At 34.7% G+C, this 27888-nt stretch overlaps 1 protein-coding gene across 2 annotated transcripts; it reads left to right on the forward strand.

Annotated features, from left to right (window-relative positions):
- Positions 1-461: 461 nt before the first annotated feature.
- Positions 462-27888, forward strand: LOC124356551 (neutral and basic amino acid transport protein rBAT-like). Of its 2 annotated transcripts, XM_046807618.1 has the most exons (7): positions 462-642; positions 2567-2760; positions 6619-6765; positions 6857-6990; positions 16422-17567; positions 26154-26368; positions 26661-27888. In XM_046807618.1, the coding sequence occupies exons 2-7, from the start codon at positions 2580-2582 to the stop codon at positions 26884-26886; spliced, it is 2049 nt and encodes a 682-aa protein (XP_046663574.1). In that variant the 5' UTR covers positions 462-642; positions 2567-2579; the 3' UTR covers positions 26887-27888. The 2 variants fall into 2 exon arrangements, with proteins under 2 accessions (XP_046663574.1, XP_046663575.1); XM_046807619.1 differs by lacking the exons at positions 462-642; positions 2567-2760; positions 6619-6765; positions 6857-6990 and adding an exon at positions 14369-14603.

A 27888-nucleotide genomic window follows, 5' to 3' on the forward strand; every position in this document is an offset into this window, starting at 1 on the left:
CTCTTACCTGATCTGAGTCGGCATGTACAAACTAAATATGTACGGTACGCAACGTTGGTTGAATGCCAGCAAGGCTCACACGAAGATCTAAATGCTACACCAGCTGTACGAACGAGTAGTGCTCTGAAGACATTTTAAAAGAAACAAAATTGTTGGATAATAGCCCACTCATGTAAATTTTCCAAGTCTTGGTTTAAGATTAAACATGATGTTAAGTATTTTATAACCTTTCAATTTAGAAATCATTCTTAAAATTATGTTGTTGGTTTCCTATATCTCGAAACACCTAAGCCAATAAGGGATAAAGCCAAGAATTGGTACCAAAGTGTGCAAACGTTTTACGTGATTATGTCTCCAAGTTTATGTGAGTTTAATTTCACGTGTTTGAAGGAATTGTGTCAACTGAATTAGATTCGTCAGTGTTCTTGACCTATACTAACTAACCCAAGCGAGAGAGCCTGCGCAGGAAGTGGGATCTGCTTCTGCCAGCTGCTCTGCGATATTGATCGCTGCTTCCGAAATAGCTTGTGACGTCATGTGATCAAGATGGCGCCGTTTATTGACTTCAATTAATTGGCGGTCGCTCAACAACTTCTAGATCCCAAAATGTTCTGCTGAAACCGTTCAACAAAATTTTGTTATGTGAGTATACAACATTGCTTTCAGTATGACTTATCCGTTTCATTTTGTAAATCTATAATAATTATCTACAATGATCTATAAACCTTACATTTGATTTATAATTCCTTTTTGTAGGATCATTACACTGTACCTAATTAATTGTCTCATAAAATACAACATAAAAAAGATTAGTACATTTAAAAAGCCTATCTAGAGAACAATGTACATGTAAATTACAGTGAAGAATGATTCTATTGGTTGGTTGAAGCTAACACTCATACCAAGTTATTTAATTTTGTGATAAGAAACATACTATCAATTAATTTTGAGACCTGAATTAATATGGCACCGCCAAAGAGGAATCTGAATTTTAAAAAGTTACTGCATAGTTACAATTTATTAATTTTAATACACGGTTTTGCTTGAAATTAATAACTGAAGCAATAAAAACTTATTCTTTGCAGCATGGGCTGTACTGCTGTAATTAAATTTAGTTAGTCAGTTGTATGAATGCATAATTTTAGAATTCAACCAAAGTATAAAAAACCTAAATATTCAAAATTTCTTTTGTTACTAATAGTGTTAATTTAGTTCATTTTACTTTATCTTGGATGAATGTTGTTTATGCTTAATCATACATTTTAATGTTTTTTATTAAGTTAGTTCTATTAGCTTCAAAAAGACCAAATTACAAGTAGTATAATATCAGTGGTCTTGGTCATCTGATCTTTAACTGTTTTATTAATTATCTCCTATCATTACTGCAGAGTTATGTATAAATCTATTCTGACAACTTAACATGTTTCAATCTTATAAGTTATTTTGTTTTAAGTTGCAGCAGAAGTTAGATTTTGATTGATCTATATTGCATATTGATTGCTAAATGAAGTATAATAACGTTCCTTAGAAAAATAAGATTTATGTTTTCTATACTATACTGATTGCAGTTTTGAGGTGAGCATTTATTTTAGTTTGAACGTTCCATAATACAAGATTTAGTATTTCTATTTATTGTACATAGAAACAGAAGCCTTGTCAAGGTGCTCCAGGATTTTAAGAATGAGTAATACAGTTTTTGTGTCATGTACTATTAATACTATTTGTTTATGTTCTAATAAGTAAAAGGTTTTTTATAATTAGGCAGTTCGTTCTCATACACTCAATATAGTGTAGCCCTAAAAAGTTTTAATTTAAAATAAAAATATTTCATTTAAAAATCTTTTTGTTGTTTAGTGTAATGTATATTGTTGTGTTAATAACTGAATCATCTCACTTTTAGAGATGCCTTTCGATTAATGAAAATTTTATATTTTAAACCTAAAATCTTTGAGCAATTGGAAAAAAAATTGAAATAGTAGTAAATGTTATTAAAACAATACTTTTCCAATATTTATCACACACAAAATATGGAAGAGTTGAAAAATATGTTGTAGCCAAGCACTGCATTGAATCAGGACACAGAATATCAATTAAGAATCTAAATTTAATAAAAGAAGTCACAAAACCAATGAACTTACATGCTTGGGAAACACTACACATACACAGATACAAAGAAACTCATAAACAATGAAGGCCCTATTGGAAATTCCAGTTTTTTTCTTATCAATTTATTAAAAAATCAAACTGTAGTAATATCTAATTTCTCATACTGGCTGGAATATTTCCAAATTTTTGTATTTGCATATTTATACCATATAGTATTTTAATTGTAATAAAAATAATGTAAATATTTATTTGTGGAGTCACTTGATGATGAAGCCTTTGATTTCGAAAGGCCACATCCGAAAAATAAACTACGTTTGAAAAGTATTATTTTAATAACATTTACTACTATTCTAAAAATATAAACATAACTTTTGTTTCTATTTTACAGTTTCAAAGAATATATTCTTTGGTAAAATAAAACAACAGTAAATAAATTAAATCATTATCCATTATTTTGCAGATAGGCAATCAAGATGGCAGAGCTCAGTAACATGGCAGGTGTAGGCAGTACGGAGGGATTGTTTACTCAGACTCTGACTGCTCCTTCACCAGAATTTCTCTTAGTCGATGAAGAGTCCTCTTCCACTTACCCCCTTCTGACACCTTCACCTCCAGCAGAGTTCGACCACCCTTTAGCTCTCGACACTCCTCCTGGTCAGCCCCTAGTTTTGGAGAAACTAATTATCTACTCTATATGTATTCTGTGTATGTGATTAGTAAGTAACTATGTAATAATTAAAGAGTCAAATTGGTCTGGAGAAGAAACCGTTCATTTTTACGAAACAATACTTAATATACTTTTCAACATAACCTCCTTGAACATGTACTTGTTCCAACGGGCTAGAACCTTTTTTATTCCGGCTGCACTCTTTTAACATTTGAACCACTTTTCCACAAACTTTTTCACATCCTCGTTTCCTGGAACCTGTTCCCACGTAATGCCTCCTTTAGTGTACCAAAGAAATGGAAATCATTAGGTGCTAAATCAGGACTGTAAGGGGGATGAGGCAGTACTTCCCAGCCCATTTTGTTGATGATTTAATGGGTTAGTTGAGCAGTATGAGGACATGCATTGTCTTGTTGGATAATCACACCTCTCCTCTGAGATCCAGGACGTTTCTCTCTTATGGCTGGCTTCACTTTGTTTAAAAGCAAATCCGGCTGTTCCTTGTATGCTGCTCATTGAAATAATCGCAAAAAAACTTGACCTTCACCGTCCCAAAACAGTGTCAACATGACTTTTCTTGCTGAAGCTTGGGTTTTACATTTTTTCTAGCCAGGTGAGTTGGTGTACTTCCACGCTATGTTTTGCCTTTTTGATTTTGGCTCATAATAGAGAACCCAGGTTTCATCACAACTTAAAATCTTGTTGAGGAAGTGCTCATCTTTTCTTGCATAACGTTTGTTTAGCGCTTTGCACACTCTCAACCGTGCTTCCTTGTGTAGCCATGTCAAGTCGTTTCGGACTCACATGTTTTTTGGTACTTGGTACTTGCGGGAGACCTGTGCCTATAAAAGGGTATAAATGACATATATAAAACATATATATATATAACTTAGTAAGAGTAAACAACCCAATATTGAAAACTTACTTATTGTTCTTGTGATAAAAACAATCAAGCAATAAAATCACAACAAAAATGTAGTAGAATATACTGAATATTTGACAGAGAGTAAACAATTATAAGGATTAGCAGCTGCAACTGACAACTCCAGTCGATTTTGATTATAACCCTGTTATCCCAATGAGGGAGTGCTAGCAGTGGGTAGACCAACATTACCATAACTGAATATTTTTTCCTGAGGGAAGGAGACAGTTGTTCCAATACATAGTCCTAAAAGGACCTTTGCTCCTCGCTTACTCATATTTGTGTCCTCAGAATCTGAGATTTTTACAGAAGACGATCAGATTTGAAGGCTCCTGTTCTCTGATGTCCTTGGGGCTGAGGAGATATGCCCTTGAGGAATCTTTTCTAAATTTTAGATATGGCAGGACAGTTTAACCATATATGCTCCGCTGATTCCTCCATTTCTCCGCAGAGTCTGCATTCATCAGTCTGGCTAAGACCCACCTTCATAAGGTGTTTTCTAAGGGAGCCATGTCTTGTCAGCATCCCTATTATCATTCTTATCCCTCCTTACTCTCTAGATACCCAACCCTCTAGCATGTTACAGATAATGTTAAGAACTGTACCAGTACTAACTTGAACCTTATCCACTATCATTTCCACAATCACGTGGCAGCCAGCACGAACAATGTTAATAATTCAAATTACAAATGGTTAAAACTGCAGGTTGGCCAGAACAGTGTTTGTAAATCACTGAGCCGTGACCATTTTTGAACTTCTCTAACCACTTGTAAAGATTTGCATGGTTCATACAACCTTCACCATAAACTTTAGACATTCTACAGAATATATATTCACTGGTTTCTCACCTTCAGTGATTAAAAAATGAATAACAGAACGTTGTTCAACTAATGTGGAATTTTCAAGTGGTGTACTTTCATCTTTAAATGTATTTTCAAGGCTATTAGCAAAACAATGCTGATAAATCAGCTGATCAGGGTTTATCCCAGTGATGCCAACTTAAATCTATAAAAGTACCAAACTTGCTATACCTATACTTTTTCCCCAGACCAATTTGTTTCTTTAATTATTGAATGACCCTTGGCTCATTACATGCTAAAAGTTATAATTAACATAACTTAAAATGTTTGCTGTGTTAAAACTAGTTACACTTAGTCAAAATGCACCCAGAAATGAGTAAAGTGAACTTTTGGTATAATCCTTTCCAGCTAATTAGAAGGCAAGAGCGCAGAAGATGGTTTTGTGTATAGAAGTGGGCCATACGGACTGTTTTACTCACTGATAAATTTCAAGAATGTTTTCGTCCCGATGATGCACCTAATTTTTTTCCATAAACTAATCTCTCTTCCTGACATAGTATATTGCATCAGAAGTTTTAATTTTTTTTATTCTTTTAAGTTTATCTTGTTGTTTCACCTGTTCTTTGGAATAATCATTTTAATATCTCAAGGATATTTGTATTTTATTGTTGCAAGAGAAATGTATGTTTTGCATTAAAAATAGATTGTCTTAAAGTCTTCATAAAAACGCGATAGATTCAATTGTAATTAATACTGTACAATTGTAATTCACATCTTGCCTTAATAAATATTTGTAAGTCACAGTCAATTATAAAATTTTCACTAAGAAAACTATCAAATGTTTTAAATTTTATAACTATTTAATTTATGTAGACAAAGTCTAATTGACTGATTTACCCCTGAATTATGATATTGCATTTTTAATTAGTAAATGATCAAGTAAAATTATTCAAACTATGCTTTATTCTGCAGATATTATATATGTACACATTTAATTATTCCTTTACATTAAATCAAATGTGCAAATATATATGTATATTATCATCTCTCAGAAAAATAGATAATGCGGGAGAAATTTTCAGCACTATTTTATTATTATACAGGTAGAGAAGTGAATATTGGTGTACCATTTAATGCAAATTTTCAATTCTTATGACTTCAAATGTGTAGTATTAAACAAATTCATTAATAAAAGTTTCATATGGATCAATTAATAACCTATTTTCATTCATTTCAAAATAATTAAACATTACTAACATACTTGTGGAAGTTATTAAATGTAAATGCAATTTCAAATTTTTTAACCCTTTACCAATGAGAGGTGAAGATACTGTTTTTAAATGGTTAGAAAATTATTTTCTGTACAGTCAAAGTCCACAAGTGTCTCCCTTTCACTTTTTTATGCCAGATAAAAGTTCAACTCTGTGTAGTGAACATATCTAGGAGAATTTACATTTATTTTAACCCATATTTATTTTAAGCAAATATAATATACAGACATGTCACTTGTCTTTAAACCCAGTATAGGATTTTCTCAGTTAGATCATTATTTAAAACTACTTTTTGCTAAAGTTACTATTTGAATATCAAGTAAATAAAAACGTAAGGAAGGCATGTAAAATAATATTTCATCATTAGGCCTTGAATAAGAGTTTGGGTTGGTACGCTAGGTCTGCTTCACTTGGGAATACAAGGTAGGCTCCAGGTATTGAGTGTTGAATTAATCACCAGTTTACAAAACTTGTAACCAACACTCGGGGATGTGGGTCTCGAACTTTATTGGAAAAAGTAATAAGTTTAATTTTAAAAGCATTGCTGTGTAAAAGCAACTAGTTTAAAAATTTGTTAAAACTAGTTTAAAAGCATCTAATTTATTAACACTTGAAATTAGCTCACCATTACAAGTTATGTGATATGGCAGCTGAATTGAAAGAATTTGGTCAAGCTAGTAAGTTGGTCCTTCCATTGTTTCTTGACTTTCCACAAGGTCACCTTCCTGTTGCAAGTCCTATCCATATTTCCTGTACAATCTTTCATTCCTCTCTTCTAATCATGTGGCCTGCTCACCTTACATTTCTGTGTAATTGACAAATGTCCAATCGTCTGTTATACCCATATTTCAGTGCTGGCCTACGAGAGGCAGTTGTCACCCTCCAGTATAGACACGGACCTGAGCTCCATCCCCACTCTGAGTAGTGTGGCCCCGGCAGTCGACTATGGGACTCTGGCTAACTGTCTGCCCCCGCCACCTGTCAGCCAACCCGACACAGGTGAGCGACACAGCTAGCTGTCGTGGTATCCTGTGTTAGTACAGTTTATCCTTGGTGACTAGACCATTGTAATTTATCCATTGACAAACAGGAAAAGTGCTGGAACCTCACAGCGGCATGGGGTCATCGTCCTCCAGTAGTTCTGTGCTACAAGACACTGCAGCTTCTGCTCAGCTGCTCAACCCTCATCACTACCTCAACTTGGCCAACGATGTCACTTGTCAGGTCAGTCTAGTTACGACACATTCTATTGTGATGTGCTACCACTGTTATAATGTAGCTAGACAGAGTGGTGCCCCCTCCCCCTCCAGTGTAGTGAAATGCACCCTTCCTGTCTGCTCCAGTATCAGTATATATACAGGGTGTCAATTAAGTCTGGAACCTCTTTTTTAATTTTTAAACTACAATATAAAAAAATACCAAAGTTCACACGTGCTTACTGGTGATAGTAACGCACATATCTGCCCAATTACCGACCAGATAATCCCTTTGGGGGACTGTCCACAAGGAGTCAGACAAAATTCTTAAATAGCAGCATAGGTCAAGTTTGGTATCAAATTAAAGGTCTTACTTAGCAGAGTACAATTCCGCAAACCGGACTTAAAAAGGTGGATTCATTCAGTAGTTATAGCTATTTGAATTTTAAAACGATTGAACAATGATTATTAAGTATTACAAGTAAACACCAATTTTTAAGTTAATTCTTGGACTATGAGATTTCTTAGGTGCGCCAAATCTCGAGGCTTAGTACGATAAGCTTTATCTTTGAGGTATCCCCAAAGAAAAAAATCCAGCGGAGAAAAAAAATCAGGGGAACGAGCAGGCCACTCTACTGCACCACGTCTTCCAATCCATCTGAAGGAATATTGTATACAAGTATTCTCTAACAAAGAGAGCAAAGTGTGGTGGCGCACCATCTTGTTGGAAATAAATTATTTGAAATTGTCGACCAAGAGCAGCAGGAATGTAGTGCAGGAATTATCTCATTTTGGAGCATTGCTAGATACGAGTCACCATTTAAATTACCATTGATAAATAATGGGCCCATAATTTGATTTCCTATAATACCTGCCCAAACGTTAAGTTTCTGTGGATGCTGTGTATGACTCAATCTGCCACTTTTACATTCTAACAGTAGTTGTGTTATTGGTAATAATTATTGATTCCTGGCTTCGATTACTACATTGTAAGATGATGGGAGGGGAACATTTTTAACACTTACTTTGATCACAGGTACTTAAAAATTGGTATTTACTTGTAATACTTAATAATTTACATTGTTCAATAGTTTTAAAATTCAAATAGCTATAACTACTGAATGAATCCACCTTTTGAAGTCCGGTTTGCGGCATTGTACTCTGCTAAGTAAGATCTTTAATTTGATACCAAACTTGACCTATGCTGCTATTTAAGAATTTTGTCTGACTCCTTGTGGACCGTCCCCTAAAGGGATTATCCGGTCGGTAATTGAGCAGATGTGTGCGTTACTATCACCAGTAAGCACGTGTGAACTTTGGTATTTCTTTCTATTATGGTTCAAAAATTAAAAAAGAGGTTCAAGACTTAATTGACACCCTGTATATATATCATGTGTTCGCACAACTTATATATATATATATATATATATATATATACATATGCTTCGAAGTTGTGCGAACACATGATATATTATGTAAAAATGTAAACATTAAAAGATGTCCAATGAAGTAAATGACAAGATGGTCAATTATGTCTAGATTTATTTATACATTATCTTAATCAGAAAACATGAGATATAGAAAACCAATATTAATATAATATTCAAATATATGATGGTTATTTACACCTATTTAAAAACTGGTTCATTTCTTATAATTGAAATATTTTTCAGCCAACTTGTTCAAGATGATACTACAAGCCTGTTGATGCTCTATGCTCAAAATTCCTAAAGGACTCAGCCTGAACTGAAAAAGAACAATTAGAGCTTTGAAAATGACCTGAAAAATTTAAATAAGGTTAAAAACGTGGTTGTGGACAAGCATGACATTTTCAAAGTTATAGCCAGTAACATTGATATGTAATAAAATCACTTCTAAAAGATCTTTTGCTTATTGGGTCTTTAGGAAAAGGTCTTTGGGCCTACATGGTTCAGAACTCAAAATAAAAGTTTTATCGTTTTCTTGTAAGATAGATTACTCCAACTATACTGAAGAGCACAATGTCAGTTTTAAATAAGCTAAATATTTTTGTAGGCTTTTGATCCATTTCATTAGTATCAATAACAAAATAATTGTTTTGATCAATGTCTACGATACAACTATGACTACTTTATTTATCTTAATGTCCAGTCTCACGTCTGGTTTGTTATTAGTGAGTTCAGGTGAGGTCTGTGTGGATTTGTCATTTTCAGTCTCGATGGTAGGTGGGTTGGAACTTATTTCACTACCGATAGTTTTTTCCCTATAATTTCATTGTTTTACTTATAGATTAGATTTAAAAAAAACAAATCAATTTTCTGACGTTTGTTCCTTTTTCTTCCTGGTCCTTCCTTCGCTTTCTGCACTTGCACCACTAGGTTTTTTTAGACATTGCTTTATTATATTAATTTTTTAGTAAATCGGATTAATATATGTAAATCATCTGTTAGAAGTAGCACAGTTCAAACTTATCTTTAACAGTCGCCACAGTCACACTAATTAAACCACCACTTTCGAGAAGTGCAGTAAACATAACGAGTGATTAATGTGTACTGAGAACTGGGAAAGAACTAAGAAGGGAACAATTAATAGATAGACTATTTACAATGAATTTCTAAACAGATTCTCATTCTTGTCTAACCTCTACCACTTAAGTGCCACTGAAATTATATCTGCTGCAACATCTGTTTATGAAATATACAAATACAGATACAGAAATCTTTATTTGCTATCATCAAGATAGAAACAGGCGTCATGTAGGCTACATTATTTATAGAAAAGAGTCTATTTGCTTGCCAATTGCCATGGTCACTCTCTCCAAGTTAAAAATTCATTGACACTGTAGAAGGGTCTATCTGCTAGCCAAGATTTTAATTTCCTCTTAAAAACTTCCAGCTCCAAGACCTTCAAGGATGCGGGTAAGGCATTGTAAAATTTTGCACCTGCGTAAGAAGGTTTTAATTCAAAGAGCTTCAAGTGATGGACCGGCAGGTTGAAGTCAGTTCCATGTCTGGTGCAGTGTGTGTTAACACTGATGTCCTGATGTCGCTTATTTATTCCTAGGAGACAAGCTAGTGTTGTAGACTGGAAGATATATATATATTTACAACGGTTAATAACTTCAGATGTTTAAAGACTGGCCGGCAACTATCTTGCATTTTCATTCCTTTTATGGTTCGGATGGCTCTCTTCTGTAAAATTAGAACTCGTAAGTTATGTGCAGAGGTTCCACCCCATACCGAAACTCCATAGTATATGAGGCTCTCAAAAAGGGCATGGTAGGCTGTTAAAGCTGCCTCCTCTGTGCTGACAGATAATGTTCTTTTAATGGCGAAGACAGCTCTGGACAGCCTTTGACAGAAAACATCTATGTGCTCATTCCACTTAAGATATCCATCCAAGTGTAATCCGAGATGTTTAATTGAAGTGACAGCATCGATGTCAGGAAGGTTTGAGACTTCATCCCTCTTGGTGCCAAAGGTAACCTGCTTGGTCTTGGAAGCATTGAACACAAGATTATGCCTTGTACAGTAGTCCACCGCCAAATTCAGGCCAATGTATGTGTTTATTTCGAGGCTTTCAACAGACTTCTGAGAAGTGAGTAGGACGGTGTCGTCTGCGTACATGATGGCCCTACAATAAGGCTCCGTCACTGCAGGCAGGTCATTGGTGGACAGCACAAACAAGAGTGGGCCCAAGACCGAGCCCTGAGGAACCCCCCTCACCATGGGCTGAGAGTCTGATCTGGATGTGGATCTGATGACTTTGATGGATAGAGCTATTTCAACCACTTGGTTTCTGTTAGAAAGATAAGATCGAAACCAACACAGTGCTGTATCTCGGATACCAAGATGATGTAATTTTGTCACAATCATGTCATGGCTTAAACAATCAAAGGCCTTGCTCATGTCAACAAAAATGCCCACAACACTATCTCCATTTTTTATGCCATCCACAATAAATTCAAACAGATCCACCAAGGCTGTGAGAGTGGACCTACCCTTTACAAAACCATGTTGTCTATCAGTGAAAAGATTGTTGATATTTAGGTGTTCGAGGATTCTAGATAGAACAATCCTCTCGAGGATCTTAGAGATAGTGGGGATTAATGAGATGGGCCTGTAATTCCCTATTTCATCTTTACTGCCTTTTTTGAGAAGAGGAAAAACTTTAGCGGTTTTTAGTTTTTGTGGAAACACACCCTGGGCCTACGACAGCTGGACGACATGAAGCAAGGGTGGTAGAAGTTCATGTTTGGCTGCTTTCAGTATTTTAACTGAGATTCCATCCACTCCCGTTGTAGATTTAGGCTTCAATGAATCTATTGTAATTGCAAGCTCTTCAATTGATACGGGTTTCAGGATATGCATAGTTTGTTCCACAGGGATTGCGTGAGTAGTTTCAGCTTGGTTATGAGAAGGGCTGCTATTATTTACTCTAATTGTTTCATCTGCTATTGGTGTAAAGTATCTGTTAAAGTGATTAGCTACGTCTGTAGCATTATCTACCACTCTTCCATTTACTTCAAGGTTTATGGCATTTACAGAAGACTCTTTGGACGATTTCCTCTCACCATTGATTATTTGCCAAACAGCTTTGCTTTTATTCATAGATTGGCTAATGACAGATGCGCTCTTTTCTTTTCTTAGAGACCTAAGTTTTAAGTCATAGGCTTTTTTTAGTCGAACAGCAGTCTGTTTATCATTGTCTGAATTATTCAGGATGTACTTCCTTTGAGCCTCCAAAAATTCTTCTTTCAATAGCTTTGCTTCTTCGTCGTAGCATGCAGATATTTTGTAGTTGCGGTTTTGTCTAGACTTCTTCAGGGGGCAGTATATATCTAGATTAAAAGTTAGAGTGTGAATCAGAGACTCATATGCGCCATCTGCATTGTCCGAACCAAAAACTCCAATCCAGTTCTCAGCTGCTAGATTTTGTTTTAGGTTGTGTAAATTTTCTGCATTGAGGTGACGACGAAGAGAAGATTCTGTTATTCGTTGTCTTGCTGGGAAAGTGAGGTGACAAAGCTGACACGTGTGGTCTGAGATCGCCGTATGCATTATATCAACCTTAATAAGATTTGTACTGACGTTTGTACATACGACATCAATTGATGTTTGTGAAGATGCAGTAATCCTAGTTGCTGGGAGTTGAAGCCTCGTCAGGCTGTGTGAAGCCATAAGGTCATTGAAAAGGGTTCTTTCAGGCAATGGCTGCAAGTTGTCGATATTGATGTCACCTATTAGAAGTACCTTGCCCTTGTCTGAAGATGGAAATGAGCCCAGTATATCTGACAGGAGCTCAAATGCTCGAACGATAGTTTCTTGTGTTTTATAGGAGGGCGATATACTCCTAGAATGTATAGAATTTCTTTGCCACTCAACTTGATGGGTACTCCTGCTACCTCACATATCAATGGTAGACTTTTACATTCCACGTTTAAATTAGCAGTTTCGTTTTCTAGGGTACATTTTTTATATATTGCTTCACCCCCCTTTTGCCGATTTCTTCTCCCGAAGGCAGAAATCAAACTATAGCCAAGTAATCTGGTGTTAGTGATTAGGTTGTCACTTTGTCCATGTTCAGTAATCACAACAATGGTGATAAAGAATGCAGAAGATGATTGAATCTATCAATCTTATTGCCAATCCTATCAACATTTTGGTGTAGCACAGTTAGATTTTTTGACGTGTCCATCTTGAATTTATGAAAAGACGTCTTCTCTGAATAACCTCTCTGCTTTTCTTCAATGGGCTCTTCCATAAAAAAGAAGTCTCTTGGTGGCATGGTTCTTGAACTGGTGTATCTAATTCACCTGATGCAGTAGACTCAAATACAATGTCACTTGCTACCGAACAAACACCTACGTGCTTGGTGTCAGACAAGTGCCCTGTAGGTGGTCTGTCTTTTATTTGGTTTCTTTTCAAGAATTGTTCAAAATTACTTTCATAAAAGGCTTCAAGACACTCTTTTTTATCCAAGGGGACTGCAAACATTGGGGGTTTATTTCCTAGTTTCAAAGCTGATTGTAAAGCTTTAAGCTCCGAGACAACGTCCAATCTTGTTTCAACATCTGGGAGAGAACTACTATTTACAACTGAGCTTGTTATGTTAGATTTCTTGTGTTTCAAGTTTTCTTGTTCAAATATTGCATTTCTTCTTTTCATATATTTGGCTGCTTGTAAGGAAATGCTGAAAACATTCTTTCTGTTTCCTGAGCTAACTTTTTTACGTTTTGTTGGTGTACAATTAGGTGAAGTAGTAGTATTTGTATCAAACAAATCATAAGATAACTGCTTATTTTCTATGACTGATTTAGTGTTTTGTGTATTGTTTTGGAGGGCTTCAAATGCATTTTCAATTCTATCCTGCCTTATTTTCATTTTAGTCATTTCGAGGAGCAGAGAGGAGTTAGAACCATGAGCTGAAGATTCATTAAAGTCTGTCTGTGTTTCAATATTTCTGTAAATTTTGTCTGTTAAAGTAGGAGATAATTCAGCACTCTTTTTGAGTTGAAGTGAATTATTCTCTTGAGTCAGTTTCTTTACTTGTCCTTCAAGTTTGGTAACAAGTTCTCTTCTTTCTTCTTGTCATAATACTCAAAAGTAGCAGTCAATTCCAGCCGCAGTTGATTTTCTTTTCCTAGTTGCGCTTCTACTTCCTGAAGAGTTTCTGTGAGAGCTTTAATTCTGGAGATAAGAAGAGATTTATCGTTTTCTAGTTCTTCTATTTCTTGTTGAAAGTAGGTATTATTTTTAGTGTTTAACTCCTTGATTTTTTTAGCCAGGTCAGCGTTATAAGATTTCATATTCTGTAGTTCTTGTTTTAGCTTTTGGTTTTCACAAAGGAGGGCACTCCCAGCTTCGGCAGCTAGAGTTAAGGGTGTTTCTAGAGCTTGTTCATCTTGCTCATCATAGTCTTTTATTTTGTGTTCAATTACGTCTATATTTGTACTGCTGGAGTTTGTTTTGCACATGTCCCACTTCCAGAGATTGATTTCAATTTTAAGTTGTTGAACTGATTGATGGTCCAATTCAAACATTTAGAGTGATACCATTGTTTGCATTCTCCAGTGCAGAGGATCACTTGATATATTACTCCATTATTGCATATTCCACAAGGGTATTTGCTTGTCATTTCAATAAATGTTTACAATAGTAGCAGTAATAATAATGATTATATACGATTACTGCTTCGCCGACAGAAAACTGCTTTACCGACAGAAAACTGCCTTACCGACAGAAAAACTGCTTTGCCGACGAAAATCTGTCTTATCGACCAATTAGTTTGAACGATCGCACTGGGAGCGCTTGCTGCTGGCCAGCCTGATTTCGTTGTTGGAAGGAAATTTGTATCTCGTAGGTTGGCAGATGAGGAACAGACGAACATCAGTTGGTTATAATCAGCTGATTGAGGTTAGTGTGTTTGACGAGTCAACCGTCAAATAAAACCATGGGATAATCTGTATTGTTGATGAGTCAGCAACGTGTATTTTAAGTCTTCATCTTTGAAGATCAATTAATTAATAACGAGATGCTTGGATTAAAGTCATCAGATTGTAATGTCTGTTAAATTTGTGCGTTATATTAATAAAATATGGCAATTTATTTACACAATACTAGCCCCAGAAATAACCGAAAACATGTGGATTACGTGACTGATGTGAGTACCGGTTCTTTGAATTGCTCTTGTGCATTTAAAACTTTGAAATATTTTAAATGTTATGGTTCATAAAACAGAACATGTTCAGAACAGAACATGTTATACTTAACAGACATTGAAGCTCCTTCTTTTGCTGTTTAATGTCTTCATTTGAAAGATCTGTTGTACAAAGAAAACATATCCAGTACAGAAGAAATGCTGCTGTCACAGTTAAGGCGCGTTCACACCGCAGTCTGCAACTAAAAAATCGGCAATTTTTTAAGAAACGCCAAATAAATTTGTTGCCAACTTTTCGTGTTGCCAACAAAATCCTCGAGTTGCAGACAGAATTGCGTGTTTCCACTCAGAGTCGGTAAATATTGCAACTTTCTTTTGATCTTTATCTGCAACAAAATTAAACGCCAAAAGTTGCCAACATTTTAGTTGCCGACTTTTATCTGCCTCCTTGCGCAGGCGCGCGCGCAGCGCCTCCACTGGTCTCTCGTTGCGTCTGTCTCTGAACCTAACCTATTCGTGCGTTCTATTCGTTGTTCTCCTATTTGTGCATTTGTGGTTGTGTTGTGGTTCAGTTGTTGTTATATTATATATTCAGTTGTGGTTCAGTTGTGCTGATGATGGAGGATGCTGCTGAAGGAACCTTCGACGAATTGGTTTGGTCTAAGGACAAAGTATTAAAACTAATAGAAATGTACAGGGAAAGGCCGCTTCTTTGGAACGCCACAAACAGCTTCTACAAAGACAAAAATAAGAAATATTATGCTTGGCTGGAGATTGCTGTTGAACTAATTCTTGAAACTCCCATCGGTTTTCAGTTCACCTGACATTGAATCAGTGTTATCCTTTTTCAAATCATCCAAAAGCGCACTACCACTATATCTACTTCTAGCCCGTAGCGATGGCCTTACCCAGAATCTTCTTGGCGTTGGTTGCGTAGCTAAAATGTAGCAAGCACTTGCAGCAGCAACCACATCCTGCACTTTCCACATCTTGATAGAAACTAGCCTAGTCCCTAAAAAAGTTGCAAACAGTGCAAAATAGCGCACACTAAATTGTTGGCAATTTTTGTGTTGCCAACAACTAAATCTGCAACTAAAAAGTTGCAAACATTCCTAAAATTGCCGACTTTTTAGTTGCAGACTGCGGTGTGAACGCGCCTTTAAACAGATATATTTTGTCAAAAGATCTCCAACACTTACATCCAAATGTAAGTGTAGTAGCTCTTAAAATGTTTTTGTGTTCACCCACCAGCAACTGTGCAGCAGAACGTTAATTTTTTACTCTTTCACGAGTAAAAGAATAATTTAAGATCCAGAAAAGGCCAGAAATGCTCAATTAACTTAGCTGTTTTAGCCGTAGGAAAAGACAACATGTCAGCTTGACTTGAGAGATGTCATTGATACATTCGCTAATAAAAAAAAGCTAGGTGTAAAAAAATTCAAAAACTTAGTTTGAACTTTTTTTTAAATTTTACTATGCATTAATTGTTTCAGCTGTCAATAAACAATTTAATCATTGAATAGTTTTTTTATTTCTTTGTTAACTGATGTTGCTTGATAACCTAACCTTACCGAACCTAACCTTGACTCTTAACCTAGACTTAGTTTAGGATTCTCTTTGAAAAAAAACATAGATTTTTTGTTTATTATTACAGGCCAAGAGGTTTTAAATTGAGTATAAAAACATTCATTTCTGAATGGGAGTTGTGAAATGTTTTGGGCCCATGGGCGGAAAATTCATAAATCCAAGCCCTGGATGTAGGTACTGTATTTAGACTTAGATTTACTAGCACTCACTGCTATGATTCTCATTATTCCGCAGGAAAATGGAGGGATCAAGCCAGGATTGTGTGGGATCACTCTGGGTGTCAGGAAGAACCCCAAAGATTTTTGCTTCCTTGCTTGGAACTGGCCACTTATCCGGAAATGCTGCTTCTGGGGAATGATGTCTCTGACTGTAGCTTGTGTCTGTGTCATCATCGGTTACATAACGACACTGCCTACTCGCTGTGACCCACCGAGATCTTGGTACCAAGGCTCTCTCATCTACGAGATATTCCCTGCCTCCTTCCATGACACCGATGACGATGGTCAAGGAGATTTGAGAGGTATCAGTGCCAAAGTACACTATCTAGAGTCAATGGGCGTCCGAGGAGTGAGGCTTAATTCAATATTTCCGTCTGAAAACTATCCAGAGCACTACTACAATGTTGAGAACTTAACACAAATAGAGCCCGTCCTAGGTAGTTTTGCAGATTTCAGGTTTCTCGTGAACACACTCCATGAACTGAACATTTCACTTATCCTTGATCTACCTTTGGGTTCATTTTTTAAACACCAGGAGGAAAATGCGAAACAGACCAATTCAGTGGGACACGCACACCACGTAATAATAAACAATCATATACTTAACAGCAATGTGAATAAGACCGTGTACTTGACCCCGGATCTTCACGGTGCCATTTCTGAAGTCCTAGACTTCTGGTTGAGCCATGGTGTCGATGGATTTTATTTGAAAGACTTAGAGAACCTTGTCGGTGACGAGAAATTTCAACAACACATCAGACAGTGGAAGGGAGTCTTGAAAAGGCATAAGCAAGGATTTGATAAGATACTGATCTGTTCTGAAAAAGTAATCAAAATCTTGGAAAATGACCAGATCTTGAGTACAAAATTAGCGACGGTACTGACACACTTTGATCTTGTCGACACACATATCGAGATGTCTAGGGACGTGAAGAGCCAGATAGATGCCGTGCAAGGAGGAGTGATGTTCAGTCGCCCTGGATACCCTTGGCCACTGTGGACCCTCGGAAGCATGGATACCACACGACTAGCATCTCGCTTGCCTTCTGCCAACGCTTCCTTGGCTGCAATCCTCGTGGGGATGATGCTACCAGGTACTCCGTCTGTCTTCTACGGTGATGAGATAGGACTGGACAACCTACACGACACTGACAAACAAGATGTGAGTTCTATTAGTTTAAACTAGCTAATTTTTTCCACAACAATTTTGAAATTGCCATTGTATGAAGTTTTCTCTTACAGAACTGAACAAATTTCAAACATTTCAAAATATTATAGTAGTAAAATGTTTTCTTATTATGGTTTACAATCACACTTTTGTAAAAACAAATGTTACACTACCAAAATGAAATGAAATGAAATGAAATATGCCTTTATTCAAGAGGCGGAGTTAGGGCTATTTAGCCCTCTCTACCACTCAACCTCACATAATATACAGATATATATATACATATTTACATTTAATGACCTTAAAACTATAACAAATTCCATTTTAAATTTAAATTTAACCAAAATATATACTACTATGTAATAATTAAAAATCAAATTTATCAGCTGAATATGTAGAAAATTTTCAAACAAAGATAAATTAAAACTTAAACAAAATGAGGGAAGACCGAGTAGAGAGTAGCATCTTTACAATATACTAGAATAAATTTTGCATTGCCATTGGACCACTGCACTGTTAGTAGCTTTTCACTATAAGGATGATCTTAGAATATCTCAAGTGGCAACCTTTGTGGCATGTCATTTACTGTACTATAATAATATGTATTTATGGATTAAGCTTGAAAGCAATGTCAGTAAGATCATATAATATTAATAGACAATTTATTGGCTGGATATGTTATACAAGAAAGACGAGAAGGATGATCCAGGGTTGTCTCTTGCTTGGGGATATAATTTTTGTATATTTAAATTACATGGATTTAAACCTAAAAGTTGAGATTTTTATGTGCAAAATATTACCCAAAGTAATCATTTAAGGAAGTTGGATATTTATGGGGTGCAAACTGTATTCATGATAATAAGGAAGCAGTTTGGGGAATGGATTTGGTTTTTTAATCAAAAAAATATAAATAAAGGAAGGAGTAAAAAGAATGAGGTGAAGTAATAATAATAACTCTATTTGTTGGATGGATATGTACAAATAACAAGAATATTTATTAATCAATGTACCCAATATATTATACATTTTAGTGGAAGTATAATCTATTCTAAGTATCTTTCAGATGATAAAAGTGTTAATTTGCATATTTTATTACAATATTGTTGTTTAATATCACTTAGGTGATATTTTAATTATTACTTATTAATTAGGATTTAATAGGATTTAAATAATACAGCACATGTTCACAACACAATGTATTCTTCCAACCATCTTCTTCTTAAATCTATCTTACATTGTGCCATCACAATACTGGTACACTGCCACATTCATATCAATATAGATATGTACTATATAAAATATACAACATATTACCAATATGTAACATCCTCCTTTTTTTTATAAAAATGATAAAACAACACAAACAGATTAAAGTTAATATAATTATGAAAATGGATGTTACCAAAAACTTTCAAACAAAAGTTATCTCTAAACAAAGTCATTCAAATGAGCAGGCTTTCTGATAGCCCGACCACATCTAGTTGTTTGGTTTTGCACTGGCCTATCAGGAACAACATTAGGTCTTTCAACAACATTTTCTATATTGTTATCATTTGGCCTACCCACATCATTTTCTACAATTAAATCATAATAATTATTTTTACCAACTTCATAATAACATTTTCTCAACATTATTCTATTTCTACGATACACTTGCCCATATTTATCTTCAACTACATAGCTTCGTGGGGGAAAGCTTAACTTTTCAATTACTTTACCACCTATCCACTCTTTACCTTTTTGAATCAAAACATTATCACCTTTCTGAAAACTACCAAGTGATGACTTTGATGTTCTGTCATAATATTTTTTAGATTTTTCATTTAGGCTACTTCTGTTGACATTAATTATTTTAGGCTTGAGGTCATTAGTATTTACAGGCAATTTTGACTTTAACACTCTATTCAAAAACAATTGTGCAGGACTGACATTCACATTACTAAGAGCAGTATTTCTGTAATCTAAAAGTAACAACTCAATATCCTTACCACTATCCTTGGCCCGTCTCAAAAGATTTTTGCATATTGCAACAGCTTTTTCTGATCTACCATTACTTCTAGGATAAAATGGACTACTTGTCACAGTTATGAAATTGTACTCATTGGCAAAAGATTTGAACACTTGAGAACTATAGGGAACATTGTCTGAAACAAAGCGTTCTGGTACACCAAACTGAGAAAAAATATTTTTCAAAACTCTAATAACACTGTTGGCTGACTTATCATACAATTTTCTCAATTCTACCCAGTTAGAATAAGCATCAGTAACTACCAAATAATTTTGACCACCATACTCTAGTATATCACTATATACAAATTGCCACGGCCTACTAGCCGTTTCGTGAGACATTAATGGTTCTTTTACGTTTGCAAACCTATATTTTTCACATATCTGACAGCTCAAAACTAGGTTTTCAATGTCTCCGTTTATGTTAGGCCAATATAAAATTTGCCTTGCTCTGGCTTTACATTTAACTACACCAAGGTGAGATTCATGTACTAAATTTAGCATACTTTGTCGCAAAACAGAAGGAACGATGATTTTGTTGCGAAAAAATAACAAACCATCTTCATATGATATTTCATCTTTAACTTTATGATAAGTTTTCATTTCATTACTCAAACTTTTATATGAAGGCCATCCTTCATGTATGTATTTAACAATACCTTTCAAAACGCTATCATTCTCAGTAGCACTTTTAAATTCAAGTTTTTTACTTTCAGACATACTTAACTGATTTTTTAGGCTATGAACCATAACAGATTTTCAAGTTCACTATTCAAATAACTTTCATTCTTTTCATTCATTTTACATGAAACTTTTCTAGACAATAAATCTGCTAAAATATTAGATTTTCCAGGTAAGTATTTAACTTCAATATTATACTTAAGTAGATTAAGTTTCAACTTTTGTAACCTATTAGAAACCTTATGCATGTTTTTTGAAACAATTGAAACCAAAGGCTTATGATCAGTATATACAGTAACCTTTTGACCATAAATAAATTTATGATACTTTGACAGGGCAAAACACATAGCTGCCATATCCTTATCTATTATGGGATACCTTATTTCTGTATCGGTTAATGCTTTAGAAGCAAATGCTATCGGATACCCTTGTTGAAGGAGACATGCTCCAAACCCAAAATTAGATGAATCAACAAAAATTTCACACTCTTTCTTAGGATCAAAGATTTTAAGCGATGTTGCCTCAGCAATCTTAGACTTATGTTCTTTGAACGCTTCTGAATGATCTTTTGTCCACAAAAAATCAACATCTTTTTTTAGCAATTGCCTTAAGGGCTCAGTTAACTGACTCATGTTATGTACAAACTTAGATAAGTAGTTAGTTACACCTAACACACTTTGCAATTCTTTTTTACTTTCCGGCTCTGCTAACGCAACAATACTTTTGACACGTTCAGGCTCTGGAGTTATGCCTTCTTTAGAAAATATCATACCAAGATATTTGACACTGCTTACTTTATACTGTAATTTTTTAGCATTGAACTTAACATTATTTTTTAACGCTCTTTCCATTACATGTTTTAAAACTTCATTATGTTCTTTTTCTGATTCAGTTGCAATTATCAAAATAAATTCCTACATTAGGAATATCACCAAACATTTGTACATTATATTTTTGAAAGATTTCCGGACTTACTCTTAACCCAAAAGGTAGTTTGTTGTACTTATATTTACCAAAAGGAGTTATGAAAGTTGTTAACAAGCTACTTTCATGATCTAATTCAATTTGATGAAACCCATCTTTCATATCAAGTACAGTAAAACAAGACTTTCCTCTCAACAATAGCTCTAACTCATCTGCAGAGGGAATTGGATAAGGATCCAATTTTACACAATCATTAAGCTGAGCAGGATCCAAACATATACGTAAGGATTTATCTGGTTTCTCTACTATTACAATGTTATTAACCCAATCAGTCGGATAGTCTACAGGTTCAATTATTTTATTTTCTTTTAGCCTATCAAGGACCTCTTTTAGTTTAAGTTTGACTGATTCAGGAATTCTTCTAACAGAATTTATTACAGATTTAGCATTTTCTTTTAACTCTAGAGTCAATTTTTTAGGGAACTTTCCTACTCCAGTAAAGAGATTTTTATGTTTATTTACAAAACTTTCTTTAGTATCTGAAGCTAGACCTACTTGCAAATTATTAACTCTTTTAATCAAATTCAACTTTACGCAAGCAATTAAACCAAGTATTGGGACACTTTCGGTTTTTACTACTACATATTTTATCCTGTATTTTTTACCATCAATCTCCAAGTCAAGAACAATATTTCCTAAACAACTTAACTCTTGATTGTCATAGCTTAGAATTCTACTATTATTAGGCTCAAGTCTTACCTTAGGTAACTTCAACTGATTCAACACATGTAATGGTAACACATTGCACTGCGCACCACTATCAAGCTTAAAACTCACATTTTGATAATTTATTTTCACATTTTGCATCCACGACAACACTTCCACTTTCTTCTCAAGACTGTTTACCTCTCTGGACACATCTGCTTTGGACTGGACCTCCCTGGACACCTCAGCTTTGGACTGGACCTCCCTGGACACCTCTTCTTTGGACTGGACCTCCCTGGATACATCTTCTTGGAATAAGGCGCCTATGAAAATATCTTCCATGTCTTCTCGCTCCAACGTAGCTTCATGAACGGTTTTCTTAAGTTTTGGTTTATTTTTATTTGCTCCATAACAACCAATGGCATAATGGTTCTTAAGTCCACATTTCCTACAAGTTTTTCCATACGCAGGACAATTAGCCCTAGTATGCTCAGTTCCACATTTTAGACACTTATACGTTTGTCCTTTATTAAAATCTTGACGAGCTCCTTGACCTCTTGATTGGTCGCTTAGTTTTTGGTTTGGACTAAAATTATTGTTTTTAGGCTTATCATTAGTGAAATACTTAGGTCTTATATAACCTTTCTTCTTGATTGCATGCAAGCCTACGCTATCTGCAGTACCTAGGCCTACCTTTCCTTGAATCACCTGTGCTTGCTGCCTACTCAGTTCAGCAGCTCGACACTGATTCAACGCCTTAGACAAAGTTAAATCGCTTTCTCTAAGTAGAGCTTCCTGTAACTGTTTGTCGCTAATACCAATCACTACCCTATCTCTTATTAGACTATTATTGATGATAATCTGCCACAGATAGCTCCAGATAAATTTAACGACCACTACATTAATATTGGTAAGGAAATACTTAGTAAGTATCAGACCAACAATAATAATAGTTTAAGACACAGTGTTTACCTTGCTAATGCTAAAAGTTCACAGGTCAGTTTTATTTTTAAAGAAATAGACGAGAAACAAATATGTGCCATAGTTAAATCTTTAAAGCCATCTAAGTGTGAGGATATATATGGCTTATCCAATAAAATAGTGAAATTCATTGCTCCTCTTATAATCAAGCCCTTGACTTATGTAATTAATCTTAGTTTGTCTTCCTCACGTTTTCCAAATTGTTTAAAACTTTCAAAAAGTATCCCCTTGTTTAAAAAGGGCGATAGATCCTGTGTAGATAATTATAGAACAATAACGATTGTTTCGGTTTTTTCTAAAATATTAGAGACTTGTGTTAAAAATCAGCTCATGGATTTCCTAGATGTAAATCAAATCTTATCAAATAGCCAATTTGGGTTTAGGCCGGGCTACTCAACAGTTAAGGCATTAGACAATGTTGTGTCTCAGATATTGACAAGTTTTGAGGATCATGAGTACTTGGGATTGACCCTGTTGGACCTCAGCAAGGCTTTCGACAGTATCTCTCATGATATTTTATTAAATAAATTGCAGTATTATGGAATATGTAATGATACCTTACAGTTCTTCAGAACTTATTTGTGTGGTAGACTACATATGGTCAGTGTTGGTGGTCAAGATTCGTCTGTAAAAGAAGTCCTTGCTGGGGTCCCTCAGGGCTCTGTCCTTGGCCCCCTCTTATTTATTTTGTATGTCAATGACTTACCAATCAATTTGAACTGTAATACCGTATTGTACGCGGATGATACATCTATAATAGTAAAGGGCAACTGTGTACATGATGTTCTTAGTAACACTAATAGAGTAATCAATACAGCTTCTATGTGGTTTGAGTCTAATCTCTTAAAAATGAATGATAATAAAACTGAAAACATACTATTCTCTCTAAGAAGTATTGAAATGCAAGACTCTATATTGAAACCGGTGAAGCTCTTAGGGATAACTTTAGATTCTAAGCTTATCTGGCATGAGCATACAAATAATGTAATTTCAAAGTTGTCAAGAGTTTGTTTTTTACTACGTAAACTAAAGAGCTGTGTTAGTAATAAGTTACTTAAAATTGCTTACTTTAGTTTTTTTCATTCTCATTTGTTGTATGCTAACATTTTATGGGGTAATAGTGTAGGTGCAGAAAGAGTTTTCCTGTGGCAGAAAAGAGCTATAAGAATTATGTTTTGTCTAGGTTATAGGGATAGCTGTAAATCATATTTTATTAACAATAATATAATGACTCTTCCATGCATTTTTATTTTTCAAAATTTAATTCATGTACGAGAAAACGTAGAAGATTTTACAAGTTTTAACAATATACATAATTATCACACACGACATGCTAATGACTTAGTTTTGCCTACAATGAGATTAACCAAATACAGCAAGAGTCATAAATATTTGCAAATCAAGCTCTTTAACAAGCTTCCCGAAATGTTGAGGGTGTTAGATTTACAAACTTTTAAATCAAAAATTTCCAAATGGCTCATCACTCAGGCCTTCTACTCTGTAAACGAGTTTCTGAATTCAGAGGTAGCTTAATGCTTAGCGTTTATCCCATCATATGAAATGTCCATACTTTTGTAGGCCAGTATATTTTACTGTGTTGTTTTTTGTTTTTTAACTGTACATTATTGTAATATGTATTGTTTTTATGACTGACTTTGTCAATTCTGTAAAGAAAAATGGCAATAAAAATGATTCTGATTCTGATTAGACTGTCTTCGTCTTCTTTAAAATCGCAAGGTTTGGCTAGAGCTTTCAATGACGTAACGTAATGATCTATAAGTTCATTTTCTTGTTGTATTCTACTAAAAAAGTTATACCTACAGTACACAACATTCTTCTTAGGATTGAAGTATGCATCATAGAGTTCGATCACTTTTTTGAAAGTATCTGCTTCGTCTTGTTTAAATGTATTATAAATTTCCATACCTTCATCCCCTATGCAATGTAAAAGCATTGCTACTTTAACCTTGTCTTCTCTTCCATCATTGCCTGATGCAAGGAGGAAATTTCCAAACTTTTGTTTAAACAGAGCCCAATTGTTTGCTACGTTTTCATCAATCACTAACCCTCGAGGTTGTTTAAAATCCATTTTTAGGTTATAATTTCAATCTATTAACATTACTTAAAAACAAGGTTATCGTGATTATTACTTCACGACACTACTTTTACAGTATTCACACCTGACACCATGTTTAATATCACTTAGGTGATATTTTAATTATTACTTATTAATTAGGATTTAATAGGATTTAAATAATACAGCACATGTTCACAACACAATGTATTCTTCCAACCATCTTCTTCTTAAATCTATCTTACATGGAGCTGTGTGCCATCACAATACTGGTACACTGCCACATTCATATCAATATAGATATGTACTATATAAAATATACAACATATTACCAATATGTAACAATTGTTGTTATTATAGATGTTACAGTTGGATTTTTGAATCTGCTTTTTATATTGTATAGCTAAATTATAAATAAAATTTTATTATGGAAAGAGTCTACAACGTTCTAGAGCTTTTGAGTGGGAGAGCTCTCAGTATGTGTTTTTTTTGTCATGATATCTTGTAATCTATTACATTTTCTTCAGAGAATCAATCCATATCCATATCTCTGGAAATATCGAAAGTAGACCATTTGTGTGTGTTTTTTGTCATGATATCTTGTAATCTATTACATTTTCTTCAGAGAATCAATCCATATCCATATCTCTCTGGAAATATCGAAAGTAGACCATTTGTGTGTGTTTTTTGTCATGATATCTTGTAATCTATTACATTTTCTTCAGAGAATCAATCCATATCCATATCTCTGGAAATGTCTAAAGTAGACTGTTTGTACATAAGTTTGAGGTACAATATTATTTAGTCAACCTAACAATATATTATTTTTGAGACCTTTTGTTTAAATGATCAATGTGTAAATTCCATAAAAAATTCACTTGAATTCCTAAAAATATAACAGAATCTACATAATAGAAGCTGTAGAACCACTGTCAAGTTATTCTAGTTTTATCACTCCCTTTAGAATTTCTAAGAGACCATAAAATTGAGGAATTGTAAGAGATCTTAAAGTACCTAGTTTTTAGATAAGTTGGAAACAATGACAGATCTTCTATTTTTACCTGAACTCGAAATTCATTTTTATGTGATTCAGCTTAGTTTCTAAACATTGTGACAGTTTTAGCAAAGTCTGACTGAAATAAAAAATAGAAAGGGTGAATATAGAATGAGATGATGTGATAAACCTCGTACACCTTTTGTCAATACAGTTTCGGGACATCAGTCATGCACATCACCTGGGTATGATGCACTGGCGTATGAATGCTCAGCGCACACTACACTGGCTGCCTCGTGTTCAGGCACATATGCCACTAGACTCTGCTCGATGGATCTCTGAGACTGCAGTGCTCCGCGACAGTAGTCCCAGCATCTACATGCACGCGATCTGGCGAGAGGGTAACCTCGTGCCTAATTGTGCAGTTAAGTAAGTTATTAGAACATTGCATCATACAAATTATTCATTTATTATTAATGAGCTTTCCAGTTTTCAGACAAGAGTTGTATGTCCACCAGTAATTCTGATTTATATACCTATAGAGTAGTGTAATTTTTTTAAATGCCAATAAATTTGTTTATTTTCAAAGTAAACAATAATTCAAAATTAACTCCAACACCAATACCAAAGAGAGACCTCACTTTTCTCAGTCACATGATTGTATTTGGAAGCTTATATACATTTTTGGAATTTCAATGTTCTCTTATATGTGTGATTTCAGGTACATTGACAAGACGTTGATAGTCCTAGAACGTCTGTACCCTCGCAGACATTCATACGTGATCGTTGCTAATCTGGGCAGTGAAACAGAGACACGGGATTTGTCAAAGGTCTTCTATGGTGGCCATGTTGTCTTATCTACGGGCGACCACGCCGGCAAGTACCTCACCTTCCACAAACTGACGATGTTCCCTGGCGAGGCCATGATCGTCAAACTGGACAAGTAGAACATCGGTTTGGCACACCTGCAAGTGGCAACATGTTAGCACTATACTTCAACAGACTGATACTGGAAGTTGTAATACAGTTTTGTATGATTTAAAAAAATATCAGTAAGTACACAGATCATATTTGAATACCAAAACCTAAACATTGTTTATTAATTTTCTAATTGTTCACAAAAACAACAACGATGCTTATATATTATACTATCCAAATACTGCCATTAACTTTACATTGATGGAATAGTATACATGCACATGAGGAACAGTATACATAATATGAGTAATAATTATCACATAATACTGTATTATATTTATGATAATCTATTACAACTTTCATCTGAAAAAATATATGAGAAGTAAAATATTATTGAGTAGTGAAACACTCATTAGCGCAGATGATCATGGTACTGACTGAAAACATCTGCCTTTTTGTAGTTTTTACTGTTTTGATGAAACAATAATCGATTTAAAATAATAATTTTTAACCCCTTCACGGTTTTTTATGTAATACTAGCTGTTTCCCATGGCTTCACATACTTTTTGTAAGCTTTGCCCATGTTTGAGCACTTCTGATTCAAGTGGATTAAATTTCCAACACAGACGTAAAGTTTGCCTTGTTGTCACAATCAAGAAAATCTGTCAAAAATGTATGTTTATAGCCATTGCACATATATTTTATCGTAAAGTGGTCTAATACTCAAGCAATAAGTTCAATCAGAAATCTATTTTAAAAACAAATTTACATCATACTTAGCGCCTTCAAATAGTGTTTAGCTATTTAATACACATAACTGTCTTGCAATTGCAGTTTATAATGTGCAGGCGCTTTGAAAACTTTTATATTTTGCAGCACCACCTGATGGTGAGTTACATCAGTGGAAATAGCATATAAACCTTCTCCGTGGAAAAGCACATATACATACAAATGTTCATAATGACTGGTCAAATAGTTTCTGAGTCTATCAATGTCATATATACAAAACATCCTCTTTTATATATATATAT

The sequence above is a fragment of the Homalodisca vitripennis genome, chromosome 3 (assembly GCF_021130785.1).
Source record: "Homalodisca vitripennis isolate AUS2020 chromosome 3, UT_GWSS_2.1, whole genome shotgun sequence".
NCBI lineage: Eukaryota > Metazoa > Arthropoda > Insecta > Hemiptera > Cicadellidae > Homalodisca > Homalodisca vitripennis.